A 20953-nucleotide genomic window follows, 5' to 3' on the forward strand; every position below is an offset into this window, starting at 1 on the left:
CTATATGCGGGTTAATGGTATAGTTCTCTATCTGAGGGTTAATGGTATAGTTCTCTATCTGAGGGTTAATGGTATAGTTCTCTATATGGGGGTTAATGGTATAGTTCTCTATCTGAGGGTTAATAGTATAGTTCTCTATATGGGGGTTAATGGTATAGTTCTCTATCTGAGGGCTAATGATATAGTTCTCTATATGAGGGTTAATGACATAGTTCTCTATCTGAGGGTTAATGGTATAGTTCTCTATCTGAGGGTTAATGATATAGTTCTCTATCTGAGGGTTAATGGTATAGTTCTCTATCTGAGGGTTAATGATATAGTTCTCTATCTGAGGGTTAATGATATAATTCTCTATCTGAGGGTTAATGGTATAGTTCTCTATATGGGGGTTGATGATATAGTTCTCTCTCTGGTTTAATGGTATAGTTCTCTATCTGAGGGTTAATGGTATAGTTCTCTATCTGAGGGTTAATGGTATAGTTATCTATCTGAGGGTTAATGGTATAGTTCTCTATCTGAGGGTTTATGGTATAGTTCTCTATCTGAGGGTTAATGATATAGTTCTCTATCTGAGGGTTAATGGTAGAGTTCTCTATCTGAGGGTTAATGGTATAGTTCTCTATCTGAGGGTTAATGGTAGAGTTCTCTATCTGGGGGTTAATGGTATAGTTCTCTATCTGAGGGTTAATAATATAGTTCTCTATCTGAGGGTTAATGGTATAGTTCTCTGTCTGAGGGTTAATGATATAGTTCTCTATCTGAGGGTTAATGGTATAGTTCTCTATCTGAGGGTTAATGGTATAGTTCTCTATCTGAGGGTTAATGGTATAGTTCTCTATCTGAGGGTTAATTATATAGTTCTCTATCTGAGGGTTAATGGTATAGTTTCCTATATGAGGGTTAATGATATAGTTCTCTATTTGAGGGTTAATGGTATAGTTCTCTATCTGAGGGTTAATGATATAGTTCTCTATCTGAGGGTTAATGGTATAGTTCTCTATCTGGGGGTTAATGATATAGTTCTCTCTCTCTGGTTTAATGGTATAGTTCTCTATCTGAGGGTTAATGGTATAGTTCTCTATCTGGGGGTTAATGATATAGTTCTCTCTCTTTGGTTTAATGGTATAGTTCTCTATCTGAGGGTTAATGATATAGTTCTCTATCTGAGGGTTAATGGTATAGTTTTCTATCTGGGGGTTAATGGTATAGTGCTCTATCTGAGGGTTAATGGTATAGTTCTCTATCTGAGGGTTAATGATATAGTTCTCTATTTGAGGGTTAATGGTATAGTTCTCTATCTGAGGGTTAATGGTATAGTTCTCTATCTGAGGGTTAATGGTATAGTTCTCTATTTGGGGGTTAATGGTATAGTTCTCTATCTGAGGGTTAATGATATAGTTCTCTATCTGAGGGTTAATGGTATAGTTCTCTATCTGAGGGTTAATGGTATAGTTCTCTATCTGGGGGTTAATGGTATAGTTCTCTATCTGGGGGTTAATGATATAGTTCTCTCTCAGGTTTAATGGTATAGTTCTCTATCTGAGGGTTAATGATAGAGTTCTCTATCTGAGGGTTAATGGTATTGTTCTCTATCTGGGGGTTAATGATATAGTGCTCTATCTGAGGGTTAATGGTATAGTTCTCTATCTGAGGGTTAATGATATAGTTCTCTATTTGAGGGTTAATGGTATAGTTCTCTATCTGTGGGTTAATGATATAGTTCTCTATTTGAGGGATAATGATATAGTTCTCTATCTGAGGGTTAATGGTATAGTTCTTTATCTGAGGGTTAATGATATAGTTCTCTATCTGAGGGTTAATGATATAGTTCTCTATCTGAGGGTTAATGGTATAGTTCTCTATCTGAGGGGTAATGATTTAGTTCTCTATCTGAGGGTTAATAGTATAGGTCTCTATCTGAGGGTTAATGGTATAGTTCTCTATCTGAGGGTTAATGGTATAGTTCTCTATCTGAGGGTTAAAGGTATAGTTCTCTATCTGAGGGTTAATGGTATAGTTCTCTATCTGAGGGTTAATGGTATAGTTCTCTCTCTCTGGTTTAATGGTATAGTTCTCTATCTGAGGGTTAATGGTATAGTTCTCTATCTGAGGGTTAATGGTATAGTTCTCTATCTGAGGGTTAATGATATAGTTCTCTATCTGAGGGTTAATGATATAGTTCTCTATCTGAGGGTTAATGGTATAGTTCTCTATCTGAGGGTTAATGGTATAGTTCTCTATCTGAGAGGTAATGATTTAGTTCTCTATCTGAGGGTTAATGGTATAGGTCTCTATCTGAGGGTTAATGGTATAGTTCTCTATCTGAGGGTTAATGGTATAGTTCTCTCTCTCTGGTTTAATGGTATAGTTATCTATCTGAGGGTTAATGATATAGTTCTCTATCTGAGGGTTAATGATATAGTTCTCTATCTGAGGGTTAATGGTATAGTTCTCTATCTGAGAGGTAATGATTTAGTTCTCTATCTGAGGGTTAATGGTATAGGTCTCTATCTGAGGGTTAATGGTATAGTTCTCTATCTGAGGGTTAATGGTATAGTTCTCTCTCTCTGGTTTAATGGTATAGTTATCTATCTGAGGGTTAATGGTATAGTTCTCTATCTGGGGGTTAATGATATAGTTCTCTCTCTCTGGTTTAATGGTATCGTTCTCTATCTGAGGGTTAATGATATAGTTCTCTATCTGAGGGTTAATGATATAGTTCTCTATCTGAGTGTTAATGATTTAGTTCTCTATCTGAGGGTTAATGGTATAGGTCTCTATCTGAGGGTTAATGGTATAGTTCTCTATCTGAGGGTTAATGGTATAGTTCTCTATCTGAGGGTTAATGGTATAGTTCTCTATCTGAGGGTTAATGGTATAGTTCTCTATCTGAGGGTTAATGGTATAGTTCTCTATCTGGGGGTTAATGGTATAGTTCTCTATCTGAGGGTTAATTGTATAGTTCTCTATCTGAGGGTTAATGGTATAGTTCTCTATCTGAGGGTTAATGGTATAGTTCTCTATCTGAGGGTTAAAGGTATAGTTCTCTATCTGAGGGTTAATGGTATAGTTCTCTATCTGAGGGTTAATGGTATAGTTCTCTCTCTCTGGTTTAATGGTATAGTTCTCTATCTGAGGGTTAATGGTATAGTTCTCTATCTGAGGGTTAATGGTATAGTTCTCTATCTGAGGGTTAATGATATAGTTCTCTATCTGAGGGTTAATGATATAGTTCTCTATCTGAGGGTTAATGGTATAGTTCTCTATCTGGGGGTTAATGGTATAGTTCTCTATCTGAGGATTAATGGTATAGTTCTCTATCTGGGGGTTAATGATATAGTTCTCTATTTCAGGGATAATGATATAGTTCTCTATCTGAGGGTTAATGGTATAGTTCTCTATCTGAGGGTTAATGATTTAGTTCTCTATCTGAGGGTTAATGATATAGTTCTCTATCTGAGGGTTAATGATATAGTTCTCTATCTGAGGGTTAATGGTATAGTTCTCTATCTGAGAGGTAATGATTTAGTTATCTATCTGAGGGTTAATGGTATAGGTCTCTATCTGAGGGTTAATGGTATAGTTCTCTATCTGAGGGTTAATGGTATAGTTCTCTCTCTCTGGTTTAATGGTATAGTTCTCTATCTGAGGGTTAATGGTATAGTTCTCTATCTGGGGGTTAATGATATAGTTCTCTCTCTCTGGTTTAATGGTATCGTTCTCTATCTGAGGGTTAATGATATAGTTCTCTATCTGAGGGTTAATGATATAGTTCTCTATCTGAGTGTTAATGATTTAGTTCTCTATCTGAGGGTTAATGGTATAGGTCTCTATCTGAGGGTTAATGGTATAGTTCTCTATCTGAGGGTTAATGGTATAGTTCTCTATCTGAGGGTTAATGGTATAGTTCTCTATCTGAGGGTTAATGGTATAGTTCTCTATCTGAGGGTTAATGGTATAGTTCTCTATCTGAGGGTTAATGGTATAGTTCTCTATCTGGGGGTTAATGGTATAGTTCTCTATCTGAGGGTTAATTGTATAGTTCTCTATCTGAGGGTTAATGGTATAGTTCTCTATCTGGGGGTTAATGATATAGTTCTCTCTCTCTGGTTTAATGGTATAGGTCTCTATCTGAGGGTTAATGATATAGTTCTCTATCTGAGGGTTATTGGTATAGTTCTCTATCTGGGGGTAAATGGTATAGTTCTCTATCTGAGGGTTAATGGTATAGTTCTCTATCTGGAGGTTAATGATATAGTTCTCTCTCTCTGGTTTAATGGTATAGTTCTCTATCTGAGGGTTAATGGTATAGTTCTCTATCTGGGGGTTAATGATATAGTTCTCTCTCTCTGGTTTAATGGTATAGTTCTCTATCTGAGGGTTAATGATATAGTTCTCTATCTGAGGGTTAATGGTATAGTTCTCTATCTGGGGGTTAATGGTATAGTTCTCTATCTGAGGGTTAATGGTATAGTTCTCTCTCTCTGGTTAATGGTATAGTTCTCTATCTGAGGGTTAATGGTATAGTTCTCTATCTGAGGGTTAATGGTAGAGTTCTCTATCTGGGGTTAACGGTATAGTTCTCTATCTGAGGGTTAATGATATAGTTCTCTATCTGAGGGTTAATGGTATAGTTCTCTATCTGAGGGTTAATGATATAGTTCTCTATCTGAGGGTTAATGTTATAATTCTCTATCTGAGGTTTAATGGTATAGTTCTCTATATGGGGGTTGATGATATAGTTCTCTCTCTCTGGTTTAATGGTATAGTTCTCTATCTGAGGGTTAATGGTATAGTTCTCTATCTGAGGGTTAATGGTATAGTTCTCTATCTGAGGGTTAATGGTATAGTTCTCTATCTGAGGGTTAATGGTATAGTTCTCTCTCTCTGGTTTAATGGTATAGTTCTCTATCTGAGGGTTAATGGTATAGTTCTCTATCTGAGGGTTAATGGTAGAGTTCTCTATCTGGGGGTTAATGGTATAGTTCTCTATCTGAGGGTTAATGATATAGTTCTCTATCTGAGGGTTAATGGTATAGTTCTCTATTTGAGGGATAATGGTATAGTTCTCTATCTGAGGGTTAATGATTTAGTTCTCTATCTGAGGGTTAATGGTACATTTCTCTATCTGAGGGTTAATGGTACAGTTCTCTATCTGAGGGTTAATGGTATAGTCCTCTATCTGAGGGTTAATGGTATAGTTCTCTATTTGGGGGTTAATTGTATAGTTCTCAATCTGGGGGTTAATGGTATAGTTCTCTATCTGAGGGTTAATGATATAGTTCTCTCTCTCTGGTTTAATGGTATAGTTCTCTATCTGAGGGTTAATGATATAGTTCTCTATCTGAGGGTTAATGGTATAGTTCTCTATCTGGGGGTTAATGGTATAGTTCTCTATCTGAGGGTTAATGGTATAGTTCTCTCTCTCTGGTTTAATGGTATAGTTCTCTATCTGAGGGTTAATGGTATAGTTCTCTATCTGGGGGTTAATGATATAGTTCTCTCTCTCTCTGGTTTAATGGTATCGTTCTCTATCTGAGGGTTAATGATATAGTTCTCTATCTGAGGGTTAATGATATAGTTCTCTATCTGAGTGTTAATGATTTAGTTCTCTATCTGAGGGTTAATGGTATAGGTCTCTATCTGAGGGTTAATGGTTTAGTTCTCTATTTGAGGGTTAATGGTATAGTTCTCTATCTGAGGGTTAATGGTATAGTTCTCTATCTGAGGGTTAATGGTATAGTTCTCTATCTGGGGGTTAATGGTATAGTTCTCTATCTGAGGGTTAATGGTATAGTTCTCTATCTGAGGGTTAATTGTATAGTTCTCTATCTGAGGGTTAATGGTATAGTTCTCTATCAGGGGTTAATGATATAGTTCTCTATCTGAGGGTTAATGATATAGTTCTCTATCTGAGGGTTAATGGTATAGTTCTCTCTCTCTGGTTTAATGGTATAGTTCTCTATCTGAGGGTTAATGGTATAGTTCTCTATCTGGGGGTTAATGATATAGTTCTCTCTCTCTGGTTTAATGGTATCGTTCTCTATCTGAGGGTTAATGATATAGTTCTCTATCTGAGGGTTAATGATATAGTTCTCTATCTGAGTGTTAATGATTTAGTTCTCTATCTGAGGGTTAATGGTATAGGTCTCTATCTGAGGGTTAATGGTTTAGTTCTCTATCTGAGGGTTAATGGTATAGTTCTCTATCTGAGGGTTAATGGTATAGTTCTCTATCTGAGGGTTAATGGTATAGTTCTCTATCTGAGGGTTAATGGTATAGTTCTCTATCTGAGGGTTAATGGTATAGTTCTCTATCTGGGGGTTAATGGTATAGTTCTCTATCTGAGGGTTAATGGTATAGTTCTCTATCTGAGGGTTAATGGTATAGTTCTCTATCTGGGGGTTAATGGTATAGTTCTCTATCTGAGGGTTAATGGTATAGTTCTCTATCTGAGGGTTAATTGTATAGTTCTCTATCTGAGGGTTAATGGTATAGTTCTCTATCTGAGGGTTAATGGTATAGTTCTCTATCTGAGGGTTAATGGTATAGTTCTCTATCTGGGGGTTAATGGTATAGTTCTCTATCTGAGGGTTAATGGTATAGTTCTCTATCTGAGGGTTAATTGTATAGTTCTCTATCTGAGGGTTAATGGTATAGTTCTCTATCAGGGGTTAATGATATAGTTCTCTATCAGAGGGTTAATGGTATAGTTCTCTATCTGGGGGTTAATGATATCGTTGTCTCTCTCTCTGGTTTAATGGTATTGTTCTCTATCTGAGGGTTAATGGTATAGTTCTCTATCTGGGGTTTAATGATATAGTTCTCTCTCTGGTTTAAAGGTAAAGGTCTCTATCTGAGGGTTAATGATATAGTTCTCTATCTGAGGGTTAATGGTATAGTTCTCTATCTGAGGGTTAATGGTATAGTTCTCTATCTGAGGGTTAATGGCATAGTTCTCTATCTGGGGGTTAATGATATAGTTCTCTCTCTGGTTTAATGGTATAGGTCTCTATCTGAGGGTTAATGATATAGTTCTCTATCTGAGGGTTATTGGTATAGTTCTCTATCTGGGGGTAAATGGTATAGTTCTCTATCTGAGGGTTAATCGTATAGTTCTCTATCTGGGGGTTAATGATATAGTTCTCTCTCTCTGGTTTAATGGTATAGTTCTCTATCTGAGGGTTAATGGTATAGTTCTCTATCTGGGGGTTAATGATATAGTTCTCTCTCTCTGGTTTAATGGTATAGTTCTCTATCTGAGGGTTAATGATATAGTTCTCTATCTGAGGGTTAATGGTATAGTTCTCTATCTGGGGGTTAATGGTATAGTTCTCTATCTGAGGGTTAATGGTATAGTTCTCTATCTGAGGGTTAATGATATAATTATCTATCTGAGGGTTAATGGTATAGTTCTCTATATGGCGGTTGATGATATAGTTCTCTCTCTCTGGTTTAATGGTATAGTTCTCTATCTGAGGGTTAATGGTATAGTTCTCTATCTGAGGGTTCATGGTATAGTTCTCTCTCTCTGGTTTAATGGTATAGTTCTCTATCTGAGGGTTAATGGTATAGTTCTCTATCTGAGGGTTAATGGTATAGTTCTCTATCTGGGGGTTAATGGTATAGTTCTCTATCTGAGGATTAATGGTATAGTTCTCTATCTGGGGGTTAATGATATAGTTCTCTATTTGAGGGATAATGATATAGTTCTCTATCTGAGGGTTAATGGTATAGTTCTCTATCTGAGGGTTAATGATATAGTTCTCTATCTGAGGGTTAATGATATAGTTCTCTATCTGAGGGTTAATGATATAGTTCTCTAACTGAGGGTTAATGGTATAGTTCTCTATCTGAGGGTTAATGGTATAGTTCTCTATCTGGGGGTTAATGGTATAGTTCTCTATCTGAGGGTTAATGGTATAGTTCTCTATCTGAGGGTTAATTGTATAGTTCTCTATCTGAGGGTTAATGGTATAGTTCTCTATCAGGGGTTAATGATATAGTTCTCTATCTGATGGTTAATGGTATAGTTCTCTATCTGGGGGTTAATGATATCGTTGTCTCTCTCTCTGGTTTAATGGTATTGTTCTCTATCTGAGGGTTAATGGTATAGTTCTCTATCTGGGGTTTAATGATATAGTTCTCTCTCTGGTTTAAAGGTAAAGGTCTCTATCTGAGGGTTAATGATATAGTTCTCTATCTGAGGGTTAATGGTATAGTTCTCTATCTGAGGGTTAATGGTATAGTTCTCTATCTGAGGGTTAATGGCATAGTTCTCTATCTGGGGGTTAATGATATAGTTCTCTCTCTGGTTTAATGGTATAGGTCTCTATCTGAGGGTTAATGATATAGTTCTCTATCTGAGGGTTATTGGTATAGTTCTCTATCTGGGGGTAAATGGTATAGTTCTCTATCTGAGGGTTAATGGTATAGTTCTCTATCTGGGGGTTAATGATATAGTTCTCTCTCTCTGGTTTAATGGTATAGTTCTCTATCTGAGGGTTAATGGTATAGTTCTCTATCTGGGGGTTAATGATATAGTTCTCTCTCTCTGGTTTAATGGTATAGTTCTCTATCTGAGGGTTAATGATATAGTTCTCTATCTGAGGGTTAATGGTATAGTTCTCTATCTGGGGGTTAATGGTATAGTTCTTTATCTGAGGGTTAATGGTATAGTTCTCTATCTGAGGGTTAATGATATAGTTCTCTATCTGAGGGTTAATGATATAATTATCTATCTGAGGGTTAATGGTATAGTTCTCTATATGGCGGTTGATGATATAGTTCTCTCTCTCTGGTTTAATGGTATAGTTCTCTATCTGAGGGTTAATGGTATAGTTCTCTATCTGAGGGTTCATGGTATAGTTCTCTATCTGAGGGTTAATGGTATAGTTCTCTCTCTCTGGTTTAATGGTATAGTTCTCTATCTGAGGGTTAATGGTATAGTTCTCTATCTGAGGGTTAATGGTATAGTTCTCTATCTGGGGGTTAATGGTATAGTTCTCTATCTGAGGATTAATGGTATAGTTCTCTATCTGGGGGTTAATGATATAGTTCTCTATTTGAGGGATAATGATATAGTTCTCTATCTGAGGGTTAATGGTATAGTTCTCTATCTGAGGGTTAATGATATAGTTCTCTATCTGAGGGTTAATGATATAGTTCTCTATCTGAGGGTTAATGATATAGTTCTCTATCTGAGGGTTAATGGTATAGTTCTCTATCTGAGGGTTAATGGTATAGTTCTCTATCTGGGGGTTAATGGTATAGTTCTCTATCTGAGGGTTAATGGTATAGTTCTCTATCTGAGGGTTAATTGTATAGTTCTCTATCTGAGGGTTAATGGTATAGTTCTCTATCAGGGGTTAATGATATAGTTCTCAATCTGAGGGTTAATGGTATAGTTCTCTATCTGGGGGTTAATGATATCGTTGTCTCTCTCTCTGGTTTAATGGTATTGTTCTCTATCTGAGGGTTAATGGTATAGTTCTCTATCTGGGGTTTAATGATATAGTTCTCTCTCTGGTTTAAAGGTAAAGGTCTCTATCTGAGGGTTAATGATATAGTTCTCTATCTGAGGGTTAATGGTATAGTTCTCTATCTGAGGGTTAATGGTATAGTTCTCTATCTGAGGGTTAATGGCATAGTTCTCTATCTGGGGGTTAATGATATAGTTCTCTCTCTGGTTTAATGGTATAGGTCTCTATCTGAGGGTTAATGATATAGTTCTCTATCTGAGGGTTATTGGTATAGTTCTCTATCTGGGGGTAAATGGTATAGTTCTCTATCTGAGGGTTAATGGTATAGTTCTCTATCTGGGGGTTAATGATATAGTTCTCTCTCTCTGGTTTAATGGTATAGTTCTCTATCTGAGGGTTAATGATATAGTTCTCTATCTGAGGGTTAATGGTATAGTTCTCTATCTGGGGGTTAAGGGTATAGTTCTCTATCTGAGGGTTAATGGTATAGTTCTCTATCTGTGGGTTAATGATATAGTTCTCTATCTGAGGGTTAATGATATAATTATCTATCTGAGGGTTAATGGTATAGTTCTCTATATGGCGGTTGATGATATAGTTCTCTCTCTCTGGTTTAATGGTATAGTTCTCTATCTGAGGGTTAATGGTATAGTTCTCTATCTGAGGGTTAATGGTATAGTTCTCTATCTGAGGGTTAATGGTATAGTTCTCTCTCTCTCTGGTTTAATGGTATAGTTCTCTATCTGAGGGTTAATGGTATAGTTCTCTATCTGAGGGTTAATGGTATAGTTCTCTATCTGGGGGTTAATGGTATAGTTCTCTATCTGAGGATTAATGGTATAGTTCTCTATCTGGGGGTTAATGATATAGTTCTCTATTTGAGGGATAATGATATAGTTCTCTATCTGAGGGTTAATGGTATAGTTCTCTATCTGAGGGTTAATGATATAGTTCTCTATCTGAGGGTTAATGATATAGTTCTCTATCTGAGAGTTAATGATATAGTTCTCTATCTAAGGGTTAATGATATAGTTCTCTATCTGAGGGTTAATGATATAGTTCTCTATCTGAGGGTTAATTATATAGTTCTCTATCTGAGGGTTAATGATATAGTTCTATATCTGAGGGTTAATGATATAGTTCTCTATCTGAGGGTTAATGGTATAGTTCTCTATCTGAGGGGTAATGATTTAGTTCTCTATCTGAGGGTTAATGGTATAGGTCTCTATCTGAGGGTTAATGGTATAGTTCTCTATCTGGGAGTAAATGATATAGTTCTCTATCTGAGGGTTAATGGTATAATTCTCTGTCTGAGGGTTAATGGTATAGTTCTCTATCTGGGGGTTAATGGTATAGTTCTCTATCTGAGGGTTAATGGTATAGTTCTCTATCTGAGGGTTAATGGTATAGTTCTCTATCTGGGGGTTAATGATATAGTTCTCTCTCTCTGGTTTAATGGTATAGTTCTCTATCTGAGGGTTAATGATATAGTTCTCTATCTGAGGGTTAATGGTATAGTTCTCTATCTGGGGGTTAATGGTATAGTTCTTTATCTGAGGGTTAATGGTATAGTTCTCTATCTGAGGGTTAATGATATAGTTCTCTATCTGAGGGTTAATGATATAATTATCTATCTGAGGGTTAATGGTATAGTTCTCTATATGGCGGTTGATGATATAGTTCTCTCTCTCTGGTTTAATGGTATAGTTCTCTATCTGAGGGTTAATGGTATAGTTCTCTATCTGAGGGTTCATGGTATAGTTCTCTATCTGAGGGTTAATGGTATAGTTCTCTCTCTCTGGTTTAATGGTATAGTTCTCTATCTGAGGGTTAATGGTATAGTTCTCTATCTGAGGGTTAATGGTATAGTTCTCTATCTGGGGGTTAATGGTATAGTTCTCTATCTGAGGATTAATGGTATAGTTCTCTATCTGGGGGTTAATGATATAGTTCTCTATTTGAGGGATAATGATATAGTTCTCTATCTGAGGGGTTAATGGTATAGTTCTCTATCTGAGGGTTAATGATATAGTTCTCTATCTGAGGGTTAATGATATAGTTCTCTATCTGAGGGTTAATGATATAGTTCTCTATCTGAGGGTTAATGGTATAGTTCTCTATCTGAGGGTTAATGGTATAGTTCTCTATCTGGGGGTTAATGGTATAGTTCTCTATCTGAGGGTTAATGGTATAGTTCTCTATCTGAGGGTTAATTGTATAGTTCTCTATCTGAGGGTTAATGGTATAGTTCTCTATCAGGGGTTAATGATATAGTTCTCAATCTGAGGGTTAATGGTATAGTTCTCTATCTGGGGGTTAATGATATCGTTGTCTCTCTCTCTGGTTTAATGGTATTGTTCTCTATCTGAGGGTTAATGGTATAGTTCTCTATCTGGGGTTTAATGATATAGTTCTCTCTCTGGTTTAAAGGTAAAGGTCTCTATCTGAGGGTTAATGATATAGTTCTCTATCTGAGGGTTAATGGTATAGTTCTCTATCTGAGGGTTAATGGTATAGTTCTCTATCTGAGGGTTAATGGCATAGTTCTCTATCTGGGGGTTAATGATATAGTTCTCTCTCTGGTTTAATGGTATAGGTCTCTATCTGAGGGTTAATGATATAGTTCTCTATCTGAGGGTTATTGGTATAGTTCTCTATCTGGGGGGTAAATGGTATAGTTCTCTATCTGAGGGTTAATGGTATAGTTCTCTATCTGGGGGTTAATGATATAGTTCTCTCTCTCTGGTTTAATGGTATAGTTCTCTATCTGAGGGTTAATGATATAGTTCTCTATCTGAGGGTTAATGGTATAGTTCTCTATCTGGGGGTTAAGGGTATAGTTCTCTATCTGAGGGTTAATGGTATAGTTCTCTATCTGTGGGTTAATGATATAGTTCTCTATCTGAGGGTTAATGATATAATTATCTATCTGAGGGTTAATGGTATAGTTCTCTATATGGCGGTTGATGATATAGTTCTCTCTCTCTGGTTTAATGGTATAGTTCTCTATCTGAGGGTTAATGGTATAGTTCTCTATCTGAGGGTTAATGGTATAGTTCTCTATCTGAGGGTTAATGGTATAGTTCTCTCTCTCTCTGGTTTAATGGTATAGTTCTCTATCTGAGGGTTAATGGTATAGTTCTCTATCTGAGGGTTAATGGTATAGTTCTCTATCTGGGGGTTAATGGTATAGTTCTCTATCTGAGGATTAATGGTATAGTTCTCTATCTGGGGGTTAATGATATAGTTCTCTATTTGAGGGATAATGATATAGTTCTCTATCTGAGGGTTAATGGTATAGTTCTCTATCTGAGGGTTAATGATATAGTTCTCTATCTGAGGGTTAATGATATAGTTCTCTATCTGAGAGTTAATGATATAGTTCTCTATCTAAGGGTTAATGATATAGTTCTCTATCTGAGGGTTAATGATATAGTTCTCTATCTGAGGGTTAATTATATAGTTCTCTATCTGAGGGTTAATGATATAGTTCTATATCTGAGGGTTAATGATATAGTTCTCTATCTGAGGGTTAATGGTATAGTTCTCTATCTGAGGGGTAATGATTTAGTTCTCTATCTGAGGGTTAATGGTATAGGTCTCTATCTGAGGGTTAATGGTATAGTTCTCTATCTGGGAGTAAATGATATAGTTCTCTATCTGAGGGTTAATGGTATAGTTCTCTGTCTGAGGGTTAATGGTATAGTTCTCTATCTGGGGGTTAATGGTATAGTTCTCTATCTGAGGGTTAATGGTATAGTTCTCTATCTGAGGGTTAATTGTATAGTTCTCTATCTGAGGGTTAATGGTATAGTTCTCTATCAGGGGTTAATGATATAGTTCTCTATCTGAGGGTTAATGGTATAGTTCTCTATCTGGGGGTTAATGATATCGTTGTCTCTCTCTCTGGTTTAATGGTATAGTTCTCTATCTGAGGGTTAATGGTATAGTTCTCTATCTGGGGTTTAATGATATAGTTCTCTCTCTGGTTTAATGGTAAAGTTCTCTATCTGAGGGTTAATGATATAGTTCTCTATCTGAGGGTTAATGGTATAGTTCTCTATCTGGGGGTTAATGGTATAGTGCTCTATCTGAGTGTTAATGGTATAGTTCTCTATCTGAGGGTTAATGATATAGTTCTCTATTTGAGGGTTAATGGTATAGTTCTCTATCTGAGGGTTAATGATATAGTTCTCTATCTGAGGGTTAATGGTATAGTTCTCTATCTGAGGGTTAATGATATAGTTCTCTATCTGAGGGTTAATGGTATAGTTCTCTATCTGAGGGGTAATGAATTAGTTCTCTATCTGAGGGTTAATGGTATAGGTCTCTATCTGAGGGTTAATGGTATAGTTCTCTATCTGAGGGTTAATGGTATAGTTCTCTATCTGGGTGTTAATGGTATAGTTCTCTATCTGAGGATTAATGGTATAGTTCTCTATCTGGGGGTTAATGATATAGTTCTCTATTTGAGGGATAATGATATAGTTCTCTATCTGAGGGTTAATGATTTAGTTCTCTCTCTCTGGTTTAATGGTATAGTTCTCTATCTGAGGGTTAATGGTATAGTTCTCTATCTGGGGGTTAATGATATAGTTCTCTCTCTCTGGTTTAATGGTATCGTTCTCTATCTGAGGGTTAATGATATAGTTCTCTATCTGAGGGTTAATGATATAGTTCTCTATCTGAGGGTTAATGATATAGTTCTCTATCTGAGGGTTAATGATATAGTTCTCTATCTGAGGGTTAATGGTATAGTTCTCTATCTGGGGGTTAATGGTATAGTTCTCTATCTGAGGGTTAATGGTATAGTTCTCTATCTGAGGGTTAATTGTATAGTTCTCTATCTGAGGGTTAATAGTATAGTTCTCTATCAGGGGTTAATGATATAGTTCTCTATCTGAGGGTTAATGGTATAGTTCTCTATCTGGGGGTTAATGATATCGTTGTCTCTCTCTCTGGTTTAATGGTATTGTTCTCTATCTGAGGGTTAATGATATAATTATCTATCTGAGGGTTAATGGTATAGTTATCTATATGGCGGTTGATGATATAGTTCTCTCTCTCTGGTTTAATGGTATAGTTCTCTATCTGAGGGTTAATGGTATAGTTTTCTATCTGAGGGTTAATGGTATAGTACTCTATCTGAGGGTTAATGGTATAGTTCTCTCTCTCTGGTTTAATGGTATAGTTCTCTATCTGAGGTTTAATGGTATAGTTCTCTATCTGAGGGTTAATGGTATAGTTCTCTATCTGGGGGTTAATGGTATAGTTCTCTATCTGAGGATTAATGGTATAGTTCTCTATCTGGGGGTTAATGATATAGTTCTCTATTTGAGGGATAATGATATAGTTCTCTATCTGAGGGTTAATGGTATAGTTCTCTATCTGAGGGTTAATGATATAGTTCTCTATCTGAGGGTTAATGATATAGTTCTCTATCTGAGGGTTAATGATATAGTTCTCTATCTGAGGGTTAATGATATAGTTCTCTATCTGAGGGTTAATGATATAGTTCTCTATCTGAGGGTTAATGATATAGTTCTCTATCTGAGGGTTAATGATATAGTTCTGTATCTGAGGGGTAATGGTATAGTTCTCTATCTGAGGGGTAATGATTTAGTTCTCTATCTGAGGGTTAATGGTATAGGTCTCTATCTGAGGGTTAATGGTATAGTTCTCTATCTGAGGGTTAATGGTATAGTTCTCTATCTGGGGGTTAATGGTATATTTCTCTATCTGAGGATTAATGGTATAGTTCTCTATCTGGGGGTAAATGATATAGTTCTCTATCTGAGGGTTAATGGTATAGTTCTCTGTCTGAGGGTTAATGGTATAGTTCTCTATCTGGGGGTTAATGGTATAGTTCTCTATCTGAGGGTTAATGGTATAGTTCTCTATCTGAGGGTTAATTGTATAGTTCTCTATCAGAGGGTTAATGGTATAGTTCTCTATCAGGGGTTAATGATATAGTTCTCTATCTGAGGGTTAATGGTATAGTTCTCTATCTGGGGGTTAATGATATCGTTGTCTCTCTCTCTGGTTTAATGGTATAGTTCTCTATCTGAGGGTTAATGGTATAGTTCTCTATCTGGGGTTTAATGAAATAGTTCTCTCTCTGGTTTAATGGTAAAGTTCTCTATCTGATGGTTAATGATATAGTTCTCTATCTGAGGGTTAATGGTATAGTTCTCTATCTGAGGGTTAATGGTATAGTTCTCTATCTGGGGTTAATGATATAGTTCTCTCTCTCTGGTTTAATGGTATAGGTCTCTATCTGAGGGTTAATGATATAGTTCTCTATCTGAGGGTTATTGGTATAGTTCTCTATCTGGGGGTAAATGGTATAGTTCTCTATCTGGGGGTTAATGATATAGTTCTCTATTTGTGGGATAATGATATAGTTCTCTATCTGAGGGTTAATGGTATAGTTCTCTATCTGAGGGTTAATGATATAGGTCTCTATCTGAGGGTTAATGATATAGTTCTCTATCTGAGGGTTAATGATATAGTTCTCTATCTGAGGGTTAATGGTATAGTTCTCTATCTGAGGGGTAATGATTTAGTTCTCTATCTGAGGGTTAATGGTATAGGTCTCTATCTGAGGGTTAATGGTATAGTTCTCTATCTGAGGGTTACTGGTATAGTTCTCTATCTGAGGGTTAATGGTATAGTTCTCTCTCTGGTTTAATGGTATAGTTCTCTATCTGAGGGTTAATGGTATAGTTCTCTATCTGGGGGTTAATGATATAGTTCTCTATCTGAGGGTTAATGGTATAGTTCTCTATCTGAGGGTTAATGGTATAGTTCTCTATCTGGGGGTTAATGATATAGTTCTCTCTCTCTGGTTTAATGGTATAGGTCTCTATCTGAGGGTTAATGATAAAGTTCTCTATCTGAGGGTTATTGGTATAGTTCTCTATCTGGGGGTAAATGGTATAGTTCTCTATCTGAGGGTTAATGGTATAGTTCTCTATCTGGGGGTTAATGATATAGTTCTCTCTCTCTGGTTTAATGGTATAGTTCTCTATCTGAGGGTTAATGGTATAGTTCTCTGTCTGAGGGTTAATGGTATAGTTCTCTATCTGAGGGTTAATGGTATAGTTCTCTGTCTGAGGGTTAATGGTATAGTTCTCTATCTGAGGGTTAATGATATAGTTCTCTATCTGAGGGTTATTGGTATAGTTCTCTATCTGGGGGTAAATGGTATAGTTCTCTATCTGAGGGTTAATGGTATAGTTCTCTATCTGGGGGTTAATGATATCGTTGTCTCTCTCTCTGGTTTAATGGTAAAGTTCTCTATCTGAGGGTTAATGGTATAGTTCTCTATCTGAGGGTTAATGGAATAGTTCTCTATCTGAGGGTTAATGGTATAGTTCTTATCTGAGGGTTAATGGTATAGTTCTCTATCTGGGGGTTAATGATATAGTTCTCTCTCTCTGGTTTAATGGTAAAGTTCTCTATCTGAGGGTTAATGATATAGTTCTCTATCTGAGGGTTAATGGAATAGTTCTCTATCTGAGGGTTAATGGTATTGTTCTTATCTGAGGGTTAATGGTATAGTTCTCTATCTGGGGGTTAATGATATCGTTGTCTCTCTCTCTGGTTTAATGGTATAGGTCTCTATCTGAGGGTTAATGATATATTTCTCTATCTGAGGGTTATTGGTATAGTTCTCCATCTGGGGGTAAAGGGTATAGTTCTCTATCTGAGGGTTAATGGTATAGTTTCCTATCTGGGGGATAATGATATAGTTCTCTATCTGAGGGTTAATGATATAGTTCTCTATCTGAGGGTTAATGGTATAGTTCTCTATTTGAGGGTTAATGGTATAGTTCTCTATCTGAGGGTTAAATGTATTGTTCTCTATCTGGGGTTAATGATATAGTTCTCTCTCTCTGGTTTAATGGTATAGGTCTCTATCTGAGGGTTAATGATATAGTTCTCTATCTGAGGGTTAATGATATAGTTCTCTATCTGAGGGTTAATGATATAGTTCTCTATACGAGGGTTAATGGCTTAGTTCTCTATCTTGAGGTTAATGGTATAGTTCTCTAACTGGGGGTTAATGATATAGTTCTCTATCTGAGGGTTAATGATATAGTTCTCTATCTGAGGGTTAATGATATAGTTCTCTATCTGAAGGTTAATGGTATAGTTCTCTATCTGAAGGTTAATTATATAGTTCTCTATCTGCGGTGTAGATTGGCTTGTTCCCCCTAGCCGCAATTTTGGATTAAGCCAGTTAACACACACACACAAAGGACACATACACACACGCAGAGGACACGCACACGCAGAGGACACACACACACGCAGAGGACTCACACACGCAGAGGACATACACACATGCACAGAGAGAACAACACCCAAGGACAAGATCCCTCAGACACACACACACACACACACACACACACACACACACACACACACACACACACACACACACACACACACACACATACGGACTCGGTCTATGAACCTATGAAATCGCTCCATCTCCCTGCAAACACCGAACCTTTTGGTGCAGTACACTTCTGCTTAAATGGGCCTCACAAACAGAGAGATTGACAGGCACACACACACTCACAGAAACAAACACTTACACAAACACACACACATTCCCTCCATCCCCATGCTAATAGGACAACTTGCCATTAGTTTTAGTGTATTTCTGTGGATGGCACTAAGGCAATGAGCTGTGCTGGGAGGCTAATGTAGCATAGCCACGCTACGCACTGCCCCATCATTCTGCACTGAGCATTACACACACACACACACACACACACACACACACATCATCAGCAGCAAGCCTCTCTTTAATGGTCTAGCTGTGTTCTCTCCCTGTCTGACCTCAGTAGCCTCATTGGCTGGCTTCCTCTGAGAGGACAAGTACTCTGAGAGTATTTCACACACACACACTACACTACACACACACACAAACACACACCAGTCTGCGGCTGGTTTCGGATGTGAGGGAAAGCACTCCAAGAGTCAATGAAGCTTCACATTGAGTCAGCACTAAACAACCCTCAGCACAGTTCCCCCAACACACACACACACACACATTTATACACGCACAGCGATATCAATAAAAAACACATCTTTCAATGTGCACACTGCTTTCAACACACACATAGAGCATTCAACACAAACACACACACAAAACCAACTTGACTCACTCTGCCCGAACCATTACTTTATTACTGTCCAGACACATCTGTATCATGGTTCTAGCACTGAGCCACTGAGGCCTATTGGTAATGACCAGGGCCCCAGACTGGCCGTTAGCAGAAGACCTCAACAAGCTGTTTAGACTGGCCTGTCCCAAACACCCACACCAACTAATCATCTCTGAAATAGGTCATGGACAGAAAACACACACAAACACACACACACACACGCTGGGGGGAGAGAAACAGTTGGTACCGGCAGTTCCCGTCTGTCTCACTGTACATTCTTATTAATCAGTGTTTTTGTTAGGTTGTTCCTCAGCGTCCTCTTTGCTCTTTCTTTTCTCACTTTCTCTCACTTCTCCCTCTTTCACTCCCTCTCTCACTTCTCCCTCTTTCACTCCCTCTCTCACTGTTCTACTTCCTCTCGCTTGCCTTTCTCTGTCACTGCATTCTGTCATGATCTTTGTATTCTGACTTGTTGTCCATTGCTACTACTTTGAGGTTTGAACATTTTTCTCCTTTTTTTTCTGTGTTCCTCTCCCTCTCTTCTTGTCCATGTGCCCATTATGTCTGTCCTGTACTTTTTGTCTTCCTTTGCAACCGCACAACACATCCATTCCTCACTCTCATGTATGTGTATGTGGTTTGCGCCCCAATGCTCCCATTACTTGTTAAATGTGTGTGTGTGTGTGTGTTTCCGATTGTGTGTTTTCCTTTGTCTTTTGTGTGTCCTTCCTCCCCTTCCTCCCCCCTTGCCTGTGTTTGTGCCCTACCCCTCGTCGTGTGTATCCTCCCTCGTCGTGTGCATCCTCCCTCGTCGTGTGTATCCTCCCTCGTCGTGTGTGTATCCTCCCTTGTCGTGTGTGTGTGTGTTTGTGTGTCTTAAAGTCCACCGCTGGAGGCGTCGCGTAGCAGACTGCTCCTGAAATGCTCCAAGTGTGGTGTGATCTCAAGTACAGCTATGTCCAGCTCTACAGCCAGCAGCGCCATGTTAGTCCACACACACACAGACACACACACACAGACACACACCCACCCACACACACCCACACCCACACACACACACTCTGTCTCTTTCTCTCTGTCTTCTCTCCCCTCCTTCCCTCACTCTCTCATTGGTGAGGCGCAAAGAGAGTTGTCTGAGAGTCAATATGACCATCTCTCTTCTTCCATCTCTCTCTCTCTTTCTACATCTCTCCTTCACTGGCTCTCTCATTCTCTCTCTCTGTCCCTCTTTCCGTCTCTGTCTGTCTCTCTCTCTCTCTCTCTCTTTCTCTCTCTCTCTGAGGCTAAAGACAGATCTGTCTGTCTTTCTGACAGTCTAACACTCTGGATATGAAACTATGACAGCATGAACATATTCAAATGGTGTTAGATTTCATGGGTAACCAGAGGGAACACACACACACACACACACACACTCATGCTGGGGTCTCACATCAGCAGACCCCTTATAGACAGCTGTCAGTTATCCGTCTCTCCTGGCCGAGTTCTACATCCATCACACCGTCTGGAGAGCAACTGACGTGTGTGTCACTGTGTGCTCGTGTGTGTCACGGTGTGCTCGTGTGTGTCACTGTGTGTTCGTGTGTGTCACTGTGTGCTCGTGTGTGTCACTGTGTGTTCGTGTGTGTCACTGTGTGCTCGTGTGTGTCACTGTGTGTTCGTGTGTGTCACTGTGTGCTCGTGTGTGTCACTGTGGGTTTGGGTGCGTGCTCGTGTGTGTCACTGTGGGTTTGTGTGCGTGCTCGTGTGTGTCACTGTGGGTTTGTGTACGTGCTCGTGTGTGGGGTTGTGTGCACACTCACATGTGTGAATGTGTTATGAGAGAATTGCCATCCCAGATTCTGGAGGCTGAACTTCTCTCCCCCTCTCCTCTCCCTCTCCTCTCCTCTCCTCCCCATTTCCTCTCCCTCTCCCTCTACTCTCCTCTCCTCCCCTCTTCACCCCTCTCCATCTCCTCCCCCTCTTCTCTCCTCTCCTCTCCATCTCCTCCCCCTCTTCTCCCCTCTCCTCTCCATCTCCTCTCCCTCTTCTCTCCTCTCCTATCTCCTCTCCTCTCCATCTCCTCCCCCTCTTCTCCCCTCTCCTCTCCATCTCCTCCCCCTCTTCTCCCCTCTCCTCTCCATCTCCTCCCCTCTTCTCCCCTCTCCTCTCCATCTCCTCCCCCTCTTCTCCCCTCTCCTCTCCATCTCCTCCCCCTCTTCTCTCCTCTCCTATCTCCTCTCCTCTCCATCTCCTCCCCCTCTTCTCCCCTCTCCTCTCCATCTCCTCCCCCTCTTCTCCCCTCTCCTC

At 38.5% G+C, this 20953-nt stretch overlaps 1 protein-coding gene across 3 annotated transcripts in view; it reads left to right on the forward strand.

Moving 5' to 3' along the window:
• adgrb2 (adhesion G protein-coupled receptor B2) overlaps positions 1 to 20953 on the forward strand; it is a 470244-nt gene that overhangs the window by 385047 nt on the left and 64244 nt on the right. For all 3 annotated transcript variants that reach the window (XM_029732443.1, XM_029732444.1, XM_029732445.1), the window contains one exon: positions 19547 to 19648. In XM_029732443.1, coding sequence (XP_029588303.1) covers positions 19547 to 19648 — 102 coding nt within the window. The remainder of the gene's footprint in view (positions 1 to 19546; positions 19649 to 20953) is intronic.

The sequence above is a fragment of the Salmo trutta genome, chromosome 34, assembly GCF_901001165.1.
Source record: "Salmo trutta chromosome 34, fSalTru1.1, whole genome shotgun sequence".
In the NCBI taxonomy this organism is placed as follows: domain Eukaryota; kingdom Metazoa; phylum Chordata; class Actinopteri; order Salmoniformes; family Salmonidae; genus Salmo; species Salmo trutta.